Raw genomic sequence first — 16,105 nt, 5'->3', positions numbered from 1 at the left:
TCTATTAAACATTCGTTGTATGATTATCCACAAAGCATAAAATCTTCAGTATAATGCCCAATGGGACAAAGCAAATTCTCATGAACAGTCAAGGTAGAAGGATCTGGATGGGGCCAGCAGATGGTTTTCTCCCAGTGACATGCTGGACTGCACTGTTAAGAACTAGGCTTTAAAGCAATTTGGCTGATGGTTCTATTTAAATAAACCTGCAGCAAAATGAAGTAATCAATTTGAATCATGTTCCTAAAGTTTGGGAATTTAATAGCTTGTATTAATTATTAATACTCTTCATGCAGAAGAGCCTTAACTTTATTAATTTTCTGTTCTTAGGAACCACGTAACTGTGCCTCAGATATATTTTTGTGCCTTTCAGGTTGAGAAGTTGGAAAATTGGAAAAAGCACAAAGGAAAGGTAGCCGCAATGTGGAAACCCATGAAGTACAGGCCATAGAACCATGTCCCCTCACCTTCTTAAGGAGCCCTTGAAGGTCCAGATGGAAAAGGCAAATATTACAGGGGCCCAAGTGTCATGTCTACAAGTCTACAAAGAACACAGTGGTGTGACAGGGTGGTGAGTTCATCCGACTGAAGAGCAGGATGCCGGGATCCGACCCCAACACTGCCACCAACATACTGGGTAGCTGTGATCATGTCAAGAGTCTCCCTGGCTCTCAGTGTTTTCCTCTGTCCATTGGGGCAGGAGTGGATGGGTTGCATTATCTCCTGTATTCCTACCACGGATATTCCAGAATCTACTCAAAACACATATATACACAAAATGAGGCTGCCTGCAAAAAGGCAGGACTGTGCAAGGTGGTGGCTTCAGGGAAACCTAAATCTGAACCTAAATCTACATCCCAGCAGGGTCTGGGAGGCAGGGAGAGGGAAGCACAGGTTGCCAGGGCGTCATGGACTTGCTCCTGGTGAGCCCCAATCCTGGGTAGCCGTACCATGGGAGCCAATTACATTAAGGTTTTACTGCTTGGACTCTACTCCTGTGACAGTGCCTGTCACGCAGGGCCCATGATAAAGTGCTCTATAAATGTCTGTTGATACTGAGAAGTGTGGTATTCCATGGAACTCAAGTTTTGTCCATCAGAGACTTTGACTCCTGAAATGGAGGACCGCTATTCTCTTTAGACTTGGAATCAAGTGAACATGATGATTTGGGTCTAAGTCCTAGGTAAGAAAACAGGACTGCATTAGTATAAACTTACCAGTTTAAGCTCCCGGTAAGCAGCTAAATCCTATCTGCATTTAGGATAACACAGTTCTTTTCATGATAAAGAGGCATAAGAACATTGGAAGAGAAGTGATCATCATTTACCCTATATTTCCCTAGACAGTCTCCATTTCATTTGTCCCCTAAACAATAGTACTGTTTAATAAAGTAAACTCATCAAGCATACAGAGATGTGATTTATCTCCTCTCTTTAGAAGTTATTCTTTATAATGGAACTTTAAAATTAAATATTTTTTCTTTGATCACATGATCCTTCGGTTTTCTTGGCTAAATATGGTTACCATACCCCAGGACCTGGACAAGAGTGTCTACCTTCAACATTTGACATCCTCCTTAGAGTACAGACTGTCCTTGCAGAATGCTAGTAATGTCACATATTTAGCTGCAGCTGGGGGCGGAATTGCAGAGAAAAGTATTATATAATTAGACTATAATTATTCTGGCATTGTATAATAAAGAGCCTCATTTTCCCCATCTGCAGCAAGTGACAGAGTTGCCTGCCTGACTCTGAGGTCCAGGTGGAGTCTTTAGATGTCCGTGAATACGCATGGAGCTGGGGAGATCATGGAATGGGTCACCAACCCCTGACTGCTAGGACCAGATATTGGGTACCCAGGAAGAGTCAAACCATGTACACACACCCTTCTCCTCCAAAAAAGGAAGGAAGTTGGAGATGCTTGAGGCAGAACTAGCCAAAAACCAATGGAAGAAACTGACCACATAGTCCTTCTCTGGCCTTCTGGGGAGAACTCTTGCTTTCTTTTCCCCACAGCTGGGGCTGCTCTCTTGCTGGGTGCTCATGACCAGGAAGAGAGGCTCTTTACCAGTCTTTACCAGAGGCTCTTTACCTTAAGCTGCTGTGGAAAGGGATCTGCACCCTGGGCAAACCTACCTTTCGGACACCACTGCTTGCCTGAGTCAACTCCATGTAACAACTTCACACTGATCTGCATGCATTAAGAACTTGAGCTTTCTCATTATGACCTCCTCAATGGGCTCAACTCCTCCAACCAGCTCCAGTCAGTGAGGGGTGAGAAGTCATGGGACTTATGCAGGCTTATGTACTTAGAAACGTGCTAAGTTCAGAATGTGATGAGACCCTCAGAAGTGTTCAGTGCCCTGGCTCTAAGCAAATTTTATCAGCACAGTAACTTCAAGCCCGTTCTTTTAACCCTCGCGCTGGCTGAGAATGTTTATTTCAAATTGCCAGACCTGCCTTTGCCCTGCTGACAATGAATGAGGCTTCTTTTTTTAAGAGAGAGCGAGAGAGTACGTGTGCACACGTGAGTTGGGGAGGGGCAGAGGGAGAGGGAGAGAGACAACCTGAAGCAGCCTCCACACTGCACAGAGCCCAACACGGGGCTCAATCCTACAACCCTGGGATCATGACTAGAGCCAAAATCAAGAGTTAGATGTTTAACCAACTGAGCCACCAGGCATCCTCACCTTCTGACATCCTACATGTGCCATCACACTTAAATGTTGCCTAAGAAACCTCAAACCTCAGTTATTTAAAATCAAATGAAGGAATTACCTATCAAAGCAACAAGGGGTCTGCTGTTCATTCTTGTTGTGGATCATACGCAGTTAAAGAACTGAAACAAAATGACATCCCTCTTTTTCTATCTATCATGAAAAAATCTAAACGTATAGTCTTTTGGGGGCACCTCGGTGACTTAGTTGATTAAGCATCCCACTCTTGATTTCAGCGCAGTTCACAATCTCATGGTCATGGATGGGATCAAGCCCAGGTTGGGCTCTGTGCTGAGCTTGGAGTCTGCTTAGGATTCTCTCTCTCCTTCTTCCTCTGCCCCAAACCCACTCATTCCTGTCTCTCTCTCTCAAAATAAGTAAATAAACATTAAAAAAAATAAAAGTACAGTCATTTTATCCTTAATTAAAAAGAGTAGAGATCCCAAGGAATAAAAACAATGTACAATAAACATCATAAATTGCTGAAGTCAAGGCAGTGTGGTTTTCTTGAAAACGTCTCTTAAGTTCTCTGAAGTTAATAAATACATGGATACAAAGAAACCTAGGGATTTCACTTATATATTCAAAAACCGTTACCAGTATTCCTCACTGAAGACTTTTAAAATATCAGAATTTCCATTAGTTTGACTTTTTAAAAAAATATTTCCCTGCCTAAGGAAGTGACTGTTTCTCCCCACACTATTTCTTAAAGCTCTCTGTCCACCAAAAAGTGACTTCCCTGACCAGGGTAAACAAACCCCAGAAAAACCTGCCTTTATGGGTTTATGCCAATCCATTTTACTTCCAAGGATGGCAGAGAAAAATTAAGTTTACACAGGGTTTTGTCCACTTTGAATGCCAATCAAGTAATCAAGAGAAGCATAATCATTACAGTGAGATGCTATCTTACTTATTTTTCACTAAGCCTGAAACCGTCATGACCTCTGGGTTGGCCACAGAGAGAAACCATGCCAGGGACCTTCTGGCATCCAAAAGCCTGGAGCCGTTAAGGGCTGGACTCCCAGGAGCTATAGGCTGGCAAGAGCCTCCTCTCTGCCCTTCTCTCCTACTTGAGGGGGATAGGTTGAAGAAATCAAGGTCTGATGTGCTAGAGGGGAACCTCCACAAAACCGGGCATGAGCTAGGGCCCTGATATCCCAAGATGTCCCGGAAGCAGAACATCTTTCCAGCAGACAGATGTCTAGACAATTCCATCTCAGAAGTGAACATTATGAAAAGCCTGCTTTTAAAGCACTATTTGCCTTTAAGGAGACTTAAAGTAAGTTTCTTGAACACACTTCATGCATACTGAGGTCACAAACAAACCTCATGAAATTGCTATCATGGTTACACAGCAATTATTATGGCTGGCATAATAGATATACCATGGGTTTGCTCCTGTTCTTAACAATCCAAGCAAGAATTTATAAATGTTAAAAGAGTAGTAAATAGAAAGTAATCCTCAAAGGCTACTCTTAATCTCAATTTAATTGTATGAAAATTAAACATTACTTTTCCTAGACTATAATTTTAAAACTGCTTTAATTAGTGGAAAATACTGTCAAAGAAAGAAATGCTTTCTAATTTATTTCATTGAGCAAAGGGCTCTTAGTTTGGATTCTGCCATTTACCAGCTACCATTACCTGTCTAACAGTTTCAAAATCCCTGGCATTCAGCTAGGAACCTGTGAACATCAGTCTGATGACAGAAGCTTTTGTACAACATTGTTAACCTTGTGTTCCTTCTTATTTTTGCTACATACCGTAATTTGAACTGTGAGCGAACTTCCCCGTGTTCTATTTGAATCAGTTCATTATAGCAAGCAATTATACTGCTATTCTCCATAAATCTCTGCAAAGAAAACAAAGATAATATGTAAGACATACAATGACTTCTTAAGGAGTCAAATAAAGGAACTTAGTTTTTCCCACCCCAGGTAACTCTGTTATATAAGACAACTTGAGAAATTGAAATGAAACAAAACAGTTGTCAAACTCTTTGAAATGCTTGTTTAAATGTATGAGAAACAACCGATAAGGTAATACTGTATGTTTAACTCCCCTGGTAACAAAGGTGGGGAAAAACTTCATCACAAATACTCACAGGAAAATAAACACACAAGGGCAGAGAGAGCATCTACCCCCTTGTTAATTACTGAAACATTTTGGCTTTATTTTGCACTAAGAAAAGTCTTTTCAAACCCCACACTGGACACTCATACTATGTGCCACAGTATGAATGGTCATTTTCAAGGGAAGAGACCCTTCTTTGCTAACTTCCTCATCTTCTGATTGCCAAATGCACTCTCCTCTTACACACACACACACACACACACACACACACACACACACACACACCATGCATCTAGCATGGATGGCTTCTCCCTGGGGAATACTTCTGGTTCCCCACTACTCCAGGGAGAAGCTGGTAGAGGGTAATGAAAAGGGGGGGGCATGAACACAGAACACAAACACACAGAAGGGAAATACTTTCTCTTTTTCTGCAAAGTTAAACATGGTTAGGCTCAGGCTGAGCTTCTGGATGGGTGGAGATTATGTAAAAGCCTGAAGACAAGCTCTGAGCATTGTGAGCAGATGCTTTCTAAGATACTAAAAAGGATCTGTGATAAAAATCAGTTTCAAAAGTGTTACAATTAACAGTTGGGCAGATTTTTTTTAAAGACACCAATTTTAATAAATTTTATTGTCTGTTTTTTTATTATAAAAGTTATACACATTAATTTAAAAATGTGTAAAGAAAGTCACGGAGGAAAAAACCCCAAGTCACTAACAATGTTATAAGCTGGAGATATCATTACGTTTGGTTTATCTCCCTTAAGCTCCAATGCCTGTGTGTGTGTGTGTGTGTAATACTTTAAATAATGTCTGTAAAATCATACTGTATTTTCACTTTCATTTAAGTACTAACTTACTGAGATCTTATTTTTCTTTAGTTCTAAGAACTTCCATTGTAGTGAAAAAGAGCTTTCTACAGGTGATGGTTTCTAAACACTGGAGCCCTTGTTTTGCACACCCCTTGTCTGGCACTTAATGACTCTTCTATAGACCGAAGGTAGAAGATTCTCCTCTTCTTTGGTGGTTTTCTAGGCTATGTTAACTCCTATTATTGAAATAATGTGAGTGGATCAAAAGTAGTGAACTTCAAACTTCAATATGCTAGGAATCACCATGCATTCTTCCAAAAATGTAGATTCATGGACCCCACATTCAGAAATTTAGAATGTTTCTTTAAGACAGAACTTCTCAGAGCATTCAATATGCTCATGTGCAATGTTCCTAGCATGCATTGTGCATTTCCAGGGGTGGGAAGAGGAGGAACAGTTCTCACTGATTTCCCAAGCTTATTTGACCACGGAAGCCTTCTTTCGTGGAACACCTATTAAGAACTTTTGGAACACGAGTGCGCCACAGAATAGTTTGGGAACTACTACTTTGGTGGACCCAACGTGGAGTTTGGAGTTAAGTAACACATTGTTCCTCCTTAACTTTGTCATGACTATGAGCTCTTGCAAACTATTTAGGCATTCTGAGCCTGCTTCCTCCTCTGCAAAAATGGAGAAAATATTAAATTTCTTATGTGTAGATGAGGATTAAGTAAATCCCCTCAAATGGAGCCTAACAGTCCATCTTAGCTCTCCACTTTCTCCTCCACAGGAAGCCTCCCCAGCGCATCTAACCACTGTACCCACAGCAGGCCTACCCCATTGTATTTCATACAGTAAGTGCTTCATGAACACCTGTTGAGCGAGTAAGTGTCATTTCAAACAGAAAAGGGGCATGTAAAGGTTGATATAAATGCAGCTGCTATTGCCCTTTGCTAATTAAGATATTGGTTTGTAAAAGGCTCCGAATGGACTGAGTACCATGCAGTGAGCCACTTATACACAGCTACCAAAGCTTCATGGAGAGCTGTTGTGGAATATCTGATGGCACAATTTGTTCCTGGATCCCCACTCAGGGACCTACAGACTGATGCACTGGCCAATTAGCTAGCACCACAGACCAGAGTTTTAGCAGATGATTTAATACAGTCAAAACAACCCAGAGATGAGAAACAAACTCAAGAATAGCCAGCATATTTGGAAGGGTGCTTGGGGAGAAAGCTGCCAAAGACAAGATTTTACCCAAAAAAGGAGACTAGCCACCTGGAGAGCTTCAGCTGATCTTGAGCCACAGTAACCCAGGAGGTAAAGCTTCAGTAGGTTTGGCATGCTTCTCACAGGAGAGCTCAAGCTATCTGGGGAGGGGGGGTCCCTGACCTAGCTGGTAAATGGATTTGATCAGACTCAGCATTAAAGATTGCCAGGTGGTCCCTGACAGGTACTATCTTTCATGCTCCCTTGAAGAGTGTTATCCACAATGGCTGACTGCCAAGAGCAGCACCACAGCCCAACAAAGGGAAATGAAACCTACCAGAGCAGCAAGGACAGGTTACCAAAGGAGTAAAAAGGAAAGTGTGAACTTTACCTCCTCAATGTATTTAGTGGCATTTGTACCCAAAGAGGGTCAGGTGTTCCTCCTGGATATAATGGGCAATCTCAGCCCTCCAGACAATCTCTAAACCAGTTAGAGGTAGGCTCACTGAATTACAAGCAGAATATTCCTGAAGGATGGTTAACAGCACCTATGTAGATCCTCACTGACAGAACCTACAGTGTGTCACGCTATTCTGTCAGCTCCCAGATAGTGCAGAAAACCTGCCTCCTCACACTCCCAGAGATCCTGCCTCACAGGCGAAGAACAAGGCTGGGATGGGGATCACCATTTAATGTAAGACCTACGAAAGCTGCAAATGACTACATCATTTCTTAGGAAGTGCCTAAGAAAGGAAGTCTCAGCCACATGGCTTGACAATTTCCTTTTGCAACTCTCCATTCCCGGACTCAGAAGCACTGTCCTAGGCATTCTCATTAAGACATGACTCCCAATGCCAGCCTTTGATAGAGGAGATGATGGACAAAGCTGTCAGGAGAGTTACAGTGCTAGATAGAAATATTTCTATTACACAGGTGAACCACTATGCTACCTTGAGTATTTTATAGAGAACTGCTCCTGCACACCGAGGCATACCAAAGCACAAAACCACATCACACATTCCCGCTTCTCTGTGCTCTATGACAAGGATTGTTTTTTTAACCCAGGGTAGCAAAGCACCATTACATATTTGGGTTCAACCTATTTGGGGCCCTCTGGGCCCCATGGATCTGGATGTCCATTTCTCTCCCCAGGTCCAGAAGTTTTTAGCCATTATTACTTTAAATGTACTTTCTGTCCTTCTTCTTCTTCTACAAATACCTATAATGAGAATATTATAAGTATTGGGCTTTTTTTCCCCCCATTGTGTCCCATCATTACCTTAGGCTTTCTTCACTCTTTTTCATTCTGTTTTTTCTTTTTATTCCTCTAACTGGGTGATTTCCGATGGTCACAGATTCTTTCCAGGTCACAGGTTCTTTCTTCAACATGGTCAAGTCTACTTCTTAAACTCTCTACTAAGTTCTTTAATTCAGTTATTGTATTTTTCAATTCTATGATTTTTGTTTTGCCTTTTTTTTTTTTGATGGCTGCTATTTCCTTGTCAAACTTCTCATTTTGTTCTTGCACTGTTTTCCTAATTTCATTATTTGTCTGTGCTTTCTTGTGGTTTACTCAACTTCCTTGAGATGATTATTCTGAATTCTCTAACACTTCACGGATCTCCATTTCTTTAGGATCAGTTATCGAAGCTTTATTAGTTTCCTTTGGTGTTGTCCTATTTACCTGATTTTTCACGATCCTTGACTCCTTCTGTTGGTGTCTGTGCATCTGAGTACCTGGGCTCATCTTACAGACTTTATAGGTTTGCTTTGGCAGAGACTTCATCAGTCAGCTCAGTCTGGGTTTCTGGGTGTGATTCCTGGTAATGACCTTGGTCAGGTAGGGCCTATTATGATCTATTTCAGGGCAAGGCAAGTGTCAGACTCTCATGACAGGGATGAAGCAGTGTGCTACTGGCTTGTTTCCCTACCCAGGCAAAGCTACAGGATGGGTTCTACAGTTGACTGAAGTTTCTGGTCAGGCTTACCTGATGGTCAGATCTGTGTACCGTATTCAGTAGTAGATGAGTCTGGGAACGACCTTCCCGGCCCTGCCCCGGCAGGGCAGCAGGATGGGATCCCAGGCCTGTACTGCTTGTTTTTTTAGGGACCCAAATTAGGCCAGAATGTGCACTGAATTTCCTGGTCAGGTGAGGCCACCAGTTGTGTTCTGAAGACAGGCTGTACAGTCTGTTCAAGCACCTCTGTATGTAGGACTGCTGAGAGGGCTATGCAGCTTTCTGTGTGCTGTGGTTCAGTTCCCTGGCTGGAGAGGCTAAACGTTGTGTTCAGTGATGAGTGTGGCTACGAATTACATTTCCTGCCTGCAGCGGGAGAAGCAGCTCTAAAGCTAGTAAAAGTCTTTGTCTTAACTCTAGGGGGCCTGTTTGCCAAGTGTCCTGATGGAATAGTGCCATTGGCTTTGTTATGCAAACCATCAGTTCTTCCTTGTCCAGCCTGTCGGCTCCAGTGTTGTTGGGTGGCATCCAGGAGTTATCCCCAGCCCTTCTGGGCAGAAGGGGCTGGAAGGCACTCCACAGCCAGTGTAGCTTCCGTGCCTGGGCAAGAAGGGGAGGGGTCACTCCAGGCTACTCTCAATTTCCCAAACTGACTCTGCAGGTTGGGAGAGGCTAGGAGCTAACCTCAGCCTGGGCTATGAATTAATCTGCCTTTGAATAGCAGATAGCTCAGAAATATTGCATGCCCAGTACGGCCTCTACTCTGGGGACAATCAGCTCTGCATGCCCCTCCCTCAAGAGCCCCCGGGGTTGTACTGCATCCAGGAGTTGTTGCCAGTCTTTCTGGTCAGACAGGGCCTTAAGACACTCTCCACAGAGGATGGGCAAACCAGCTATAAGGCCAGCAAAACTCCTGTGAGGATCCAAATCGGGTAGATCAGCACTCTGCAGAGTTCCCTGGTCAGATTGCACCTGTGACTGGGTCCTGAAGATGAGCAAAACCACTGGTTGGGGTTACTACTTGGGAACTGCAAGTATGAACTTAGTCTGCCAAGATCCAGGGGCTGGTTGTTGCCCAGCCCCGCCTCGCCCGCCCCCCACCTCAGTCACATTCCCAGTGGCAGAGCCACAGAGACTTCCTTGGATTCCCTATACTGCAAGATCAGAGTACAGGCTCCCACAGAGTAACCCATAACACTAGGGTCGGGGAGCTGGTAGTCACCCCTGGGCTCCCTTTCCACTTCAGTACGAGGGAAGACTTCTCTGGGTGGCGCTGCACTGGCCAGGGGAGGGGCAGCATGGTCACTGGATAACTGCTTTTCCTACCTGGCCTGCTGACACAGCAGGGGTGATCACACTGCACCTGTGATGCAGGGGTGCCTCAGCCTCACCTCCATGTCCTAGGATCCTCTCAGCAGTCTCTTGCTCTTGAACAGTTGTTCTCGTGAGGAATTAAGTCAGGAACAACCTGCGTCTCTCTCTTGGTGTCATAGCCAGTGGAGTAATCCATCTCAAGCTTTACATTGAACATTAGTGTTATTCATGTAGTTGTGACTCAAGTAACTTTTCTTTGCTGACACGGATGGCTTAAACCACGAGTTGACAGATGTGAAAGCCATCATGGGTCTGTCCCTAAGGTATAAGCTCTGGCTGGGCCCTGAGGCACACAGAACCCTAGGTGCCAGTTTGGTGGACTTTAACCATATACCGTATAACATTCACAAAGACTGAGTCTCACTGACTAGACTCATTTAAGTGAGGTTACTTTGGGACTACAGAATTTTGACCTGTTGATAATAAGATGTGCCTTTAGGTCATTACATTTCTATGACTAAGACACATGAAGTTATGAGAGAAAAAGCTTGAGTAGCAGTCGCTTATTACTGTCCTGTGAGAACAGCTACGTCCTTTCCCTCAAGGTCCTGGAACTCAGTTCCCTTAAAGGTTATCTGTGGCTGTGCTATTAGGTGAGAACCAAGGATGAAGCATCGGTACCGGACAGGGGTGCTGAGTCACCTCCTACATACATACCCTATTGAATCCTGCATGCAGGAGCGGGAGGACCGAGGCCTCTTCGTGGTCGCCTGATCTGCAGCAAAGCAGAAAATGCAGTCACTCACCAGATACAAACCAGGGTTCCTCACATTGAAACATGGAGAGCGAGCAGCGAGGCAAGCATGGAGTTTGCGTTAAGAGTGGCTTCCTGACCAGCATGTGTCCATGGGATGCACCTGCCTTCAAGCACCCAGAGTCCCACATCTGCCTTCCAGATGCAAAAAGAACACCAACAGGAGAGAAAACTCCAGCAGTGTGTCTGAAAGCATGACCACGGCACACATGAGTGGCCATCTCCAAAGCTGGGCTGGCCTTGAAAGCTGAAACACATGGATGGGACAAGGTGGGTGCATTGCTCATCCCAGAGACTATCCTTTATGTTTTCCCCCAAACTTTCTGGAAATACAATACCCACCCCAAGACCTGGCTGGGTCCAACTTGCAATGTGAGGAAGTCAACTGGCACTATAGACTGCAGCACCCCATAACCAAATGGAAAAGAAGGGTCATTAAGAATGCCAAGGTAAAAGGGAAAAAGAGAAAAAAACTGAGGGTATTGTCCCTCATTTCATGCAAGGTTTCCTATACTGAGCCTATAGTTGGGTCTCAGAACAATCTGAGTACAATGAATGTCTGCTCATAGCATGACAAAGACATGCTATGTTGGGAAACAGGGAAGTAAAATGGAATAAAAGATAAATAAAATGGGTGGAGGGGCAGGTGGAGAACAAGAAGAGAAACCCCGTGCTTGTTGGTGGCATTACCTACAGCTCATGCCTTCCCTATAGGAAAGCACAGTCCTCTCTTTTCTACCATGGAACTCTAGATTCTACCTTCTCTAAGTGACAGATTGGAATGGGGGAGGGGGTATGGTGGCACACGAGAGGTCTGAAGGTAGCAACAACATTCTATTTCATAAGCTGTATTGCACAAACTCAGCACTCATTTTGTTATTATTCTCTATCTGTAAAAAATATATTATTTAAAAAATAGGGGGGAAAGGGTGAAAAATAACAAGCCATAGCAAATCATTATTTGTCAAGGATCAGTAAGTATTTTTAATATGTGACTAGAAAAAAATTAGTATTTCTCTTCTGCGTCCATGGAATGAGTCAGCCTTGGGGAATATGCATGTGGCCTGGTATCTCCTGGTATCCATGTCTGAGACTCTAACACCCTATTAAGACCTCACAGTGCCCACAAGACAAAATACAAACAAGGGGGCAAAGAAGCTGAGTGTACATCTTGATTCCCCTCACTCATTCTCCTTGAGACCCCATATATCCCATGAGGATAATGAAGTGGTAAGGAACCAATGAGGATAATTTCTTTCCTTTCCTTGGCCCACAGCGGGAATCCAAGTGAAGTGGCACAGCTCCCAACAACAGACCCAAGTAATAGCAGGGAAGGAAGAGTCTTTGTTTGGGGTAAAACTATGGAGCCAGGATTTCCTCCTGTACCAATATGGCTTTAGAAGACAGTATTTCAAACCTCCCCGGGCCAGGCTTGCCTGGGGGAGACCTAAACTCCCCAGTCTCTGTTGCCGGCTTGTCAGCAACTTGGCTGCAGACTCTGTGAGAGCTGCCACAATGGAGCCAAGTGCAGTAGGTCCTAGGCCCTAAATAAAGGTCTTAGTCTCTCAGAAGCTAATGATGGCATTAAGCAAACACCACACTTTGGATACTGCAAGGATTTCAAGGGCTGTAGCTTGTACAAACAACTTTTTTTCTTTGAGGTCTTTCATCCTAAGTGGTGGCCATTTCAGACAACAAACCCTGAAGAGAACCTTCTCATCCCACCATCTCAAACCTACAGCCCAATCCCCCTTTTTTGCCTTCCAACGTTGGCATGCAACCTTGTGTCCTGCTTCTAGACACTGAAGAGTCACAGTCCAAATTATACAGTCCTTTCCTTCCAGCGTATTTAGAGTGCTTCTTTGTTCTCATGCTGTAATTTGTTTCTTCTTTAGTGAAAAACAAGCATTCTCCCTCCTCTTATCTTCAAAGAAAAGATAAGCGGGAACAATGTTCTTCCCAGACCTCTTTGTCAGATTTTCTCATTATTTCTATCATGCGAGGAGTGCTCATTTTTTCCTAAGATGTACAGGTATGTGTTAACAGCAATTAAATATGACAGAGAAAAAGGTGAATATTTTCAGAAACTTGCAAAACAAAGAACACCCCCACAGAGTGAGATCTAAGGTTGGTGTTGTAGGGCCGAGGACATGCCCAGTGCTGTGCTGGCTCAAAGACTGGATTCCACCAGACAAATGTTTCAGAATGAACAGTACTACTTCCAGCTGGGGATGGAGGTGAGCTTACGCTTGGGAAACCACCGCCAGGATCACCGTGTGCTCGGAGGGATTTGTGGCTCGGATCGACCTGCAATGAAAAGGCTCAAGTCAAACCAAGTGATCTAAGCTTTGTTACAATGAACGCATGCGGAACTTCACATTGAAAATGGCACAAAACCAAATCAAGAGAAAGTCTAAAAACACATGCAAGACAACAAAGAAAGATGGCCTTGTAGATTAGGACAAATTCTTTGTTTTACTGGAAAAAAAAAAAAAAAGATTTTGTTTTTAACGCCAAGGCAATTATCCAATAGGTCAGACCTGCCAATTTTCCACTTCAAAAACTGGCAAATTCCACTTAAATTCCATGTTTTCTGACTGAAATTCCACTCTGCAAAAAAACTGGCAGTCCTAGAGGTCTCTAGTTATCAGTTTGTACTTGGGGAGCTCATTGCATTGGACCTTTTTTTCTTTTAAAATAGCAGGGAGCCCAGAAAGATGACCTTATTATAAAAATTAATACACTCATTGGCAGCTGGACATACAAACTCAGTTTAAAGCCTATTAAGGGTGGTACAAACAAACACCTAATTTTGTTGGTTGCACTGTTGTTTGGCTCAAATACTTGAGACAACTGGATTGTCAACTAGGGCTGAGAAAAGCTGCAATATAGCGTCTATCACTGTGAAGATACCTGTTTTGTACTAGGACCACCTGTATATACTTTATTCCCTAGGAATTTAATAGGATTAAAATAATTAAGGATAAAGAATTTTGAGGTCTGTGCATCTTCTTAGAAAATGTGCTATGTGTATTCCTGCAGCTCAGATTCTGGATTTTTCTGGTCAGGGGTGGTGAATTGGATGAACTTTTAATCAAGGGTCCCATACTTGAATCTTACTACAAATAAGCAGTATGCTTGTTTTGACCCATCTCCCTGGTCTGGACTCTGTTTATTTTGAGAGCCCTGGGAAGAGAACCGTCATCTCCAAGAACAGAAGGCTCAAGGCTGCTCCTGAGTCATTTGTGAAACAGCATGTATTTGTTGATCTTTCTAGCTATTGGCATTTCAGCTCTTCTCCATTTCAACATGTTTGTACTACCGCTCCCCCAGAAAAAGCCAGCTTGTATTGCTTCATTTCCTTCAACTCTAAAATTTCCTGACCTTTCTCAAAAAACGTACCTTCCCATTTCCTATTCCTGGAGACCTCACTCTACGTGGGTGGAAGGCTCAAAAAAATGACCAGCTCTGGTCTTCCTGGGAAGTAAAGGTTTCCCTGGTAGATAAATGGTATTTGAACAAACTCCTTAAGTTCAATGGTTTCACTCACTGTGGAACAGAGGAGTAAGTCAATATCCCTTCCAAGGCTAGCACAGACTACTTCCTGAATTCAGCCATCCCATAGCACAAGTCCTGGTAAGGTGAAGCTATGGTTTTTGTCTACCTACAAACTTACTGAATTCTCAGCAGCACCTAATGAAAAAAATGCACAGCAAGTCAGAGGTATGCCCTACTCTCTAGGGAAATACTAAGCACTTCTCACCTTTGTTGAGCCTCTTCCACCCCAGTGAGGTGTTAAGGCTATATTGCTAGGCTATGTTCTAAGGGGGTGGGCCTCAAGAGGCTCAAACTCTTGTTACGAACATAACAGGGCTGGGGCCAATGTTCGCTTAGCTTCTTCTGAAACTGGCTTGCATGTTCTGGGTTGCTTCTTGTCGGTATTTCTTCATTCTTCTTCCTCCCAAAGAAACTGGTACGGTCAGAGACACCTGGACCTCTTCCTGACTGAGAGGACTAAGGGGGACTGGAATAGGTGGGCCACAAGTCTAAGGAAGCATGTTAAGCTAAGGTCCAGTCAAGCTCAAAAATCCAGGGATCCTGGACCGGAGATGACAATGAAGATTGCGCATGTGTCAGGAGTGGGTCCCTTACACATCTTAGGAACATATGCTGGCAGCCACACATTCAGGATTCTGGCTGCACGTGACATAACCACTAATAGGCAGTAATCACACTCCCAGATACACAACCTGGCTTCTACCTGCACAGATCCCCCACTGTTTTTCTGTGTGGCTGAGACAGAAGTATATTTATTAGACATCAAAACTACATTTCTTTATATTGAAGGAAGATGGTAAAATCTGCTAAATTTTGTCTTTACCTGAATTACAAGAGTTTTTTTATTTTTACACCTGAAGTTTGTCTTAAATCATTCCATGTATGCACAAAGGATTATGGCGTTTTTAGTATAAAAATCATGTAAGAAAGGTCAAGGCCAAGAAAAAGTAGATCTATTTATAAAGGACCCAATGCTATCCGTTCAATCATTTAAAAAGAAAAAAAAAAATTCCTGATACTGAGAGTATCATCCAAATATTTTATGATATATTTATTCACATACATAATAATTGAGTAGGAAAACATTTCTATGCAGCATGCCAAGATATCTGAGACCAATAAGACATGTTAAAATATGTTCTGTAGGAAAAATTCTTCTTTAGGAAAATGAAAATGGTCAAAAAATAACAAGGCCAGGCCTTTAATGAGAAACGTCTCTTACTTAATCCAATCATTTCTTGCCAGAGTACCCAAGGATCTGAGAACCCACTTCCCTGTGTTTCATTTCACTTACTAATATTCAAGAAAATTCCAGCTCCATATGTAATTGGAGTCTGTGCCGGTCAGCATTTAATTAGTGACCTCTTGCCATCTAGCTTCAAAGCATTCCAATTCTGCTAAACGGATCAGTTCATCCACGGCTAACTCTTAGGACTGCATTTATTTATGAACAGGCATGCATTTCTCCACCCGGAGTGCAAGCGTTTCTGTAAACAAGCGGAGAGTTTGGATCCCTGGAAGATTTCCTGCGGCTGTAAAGTGGCTGCCTTTGCTCCGCGATTACTGTACGATCTACCCCATCTGTGTCAGGCAGGGAAAAATGTGTATTTCACACATTTCTGATGTTCATTTGGGGACAGAATAATTA

General features: G+C 43.1%; 1 protein-coding gene across 6 annotated transcripts in view; it reads right to left on the bottom strand.

Moving 5' to 3' along the window:
• PDE8B (phosphodiesterase 8B) overlaps positions 1–16,105 on the bottom strand; it is a 252,552-nt gene that overhangs the window by 110,898 nt on the left and 125,549 nt on the right. For 4 of the 6 annotated variants that reach the window (XR_006203503.1, XM_042941679.1, XM_042941665.1 and 1 more), the window contains exons 4-6: positions 13,147–13,206; positions 10,803–10,860; positions 4,480–4,568 (exon numbers count right to left, since the gene is read on the bottom strand). Coding sequence is in view for 5 of the 6 variants with exons in the window: in XM_042941679.1 (XP_042797613.1) it covers positions 4,480–4,568; positions 10,803–10,860; positions 13,147–13,206 (207 nt within the window). In the remaining variant the exon portion in view is untranslated. Of the gene's footprint in view, positions 1–1,960; positions 1,988–4,479; positions 4,569–8,092; positions 8,254–10,802; positions 10,861–13,146; positions 13,207–16,105 lie in introns of those variants that run through there. The other 2 variants (XM_042941694.1, XM_042941702.1) reach the window with 2 other exon arrangements.

The sequence above is a fragment of the Panthera leo genome, chromosome A1, assembly GCF_018350215.1.
Source record: "Panthera leo isolate Ple1 chromosome A1, P.leo_Ple1_pat1.1, whole genome shotgun sequence".
NCBI classification, from domain to species: domain Eukaryota; kingdom Metazoa; phylum Chordata; class Mammalia; order Carnivora; family Felidae; genus Panthera; species Panthera leo.
The sequence above is the reverse complement of the archived record's forward strand: the minus strand, read 5'-3'. Positions and strand labels throughout refer to the sequence as shown.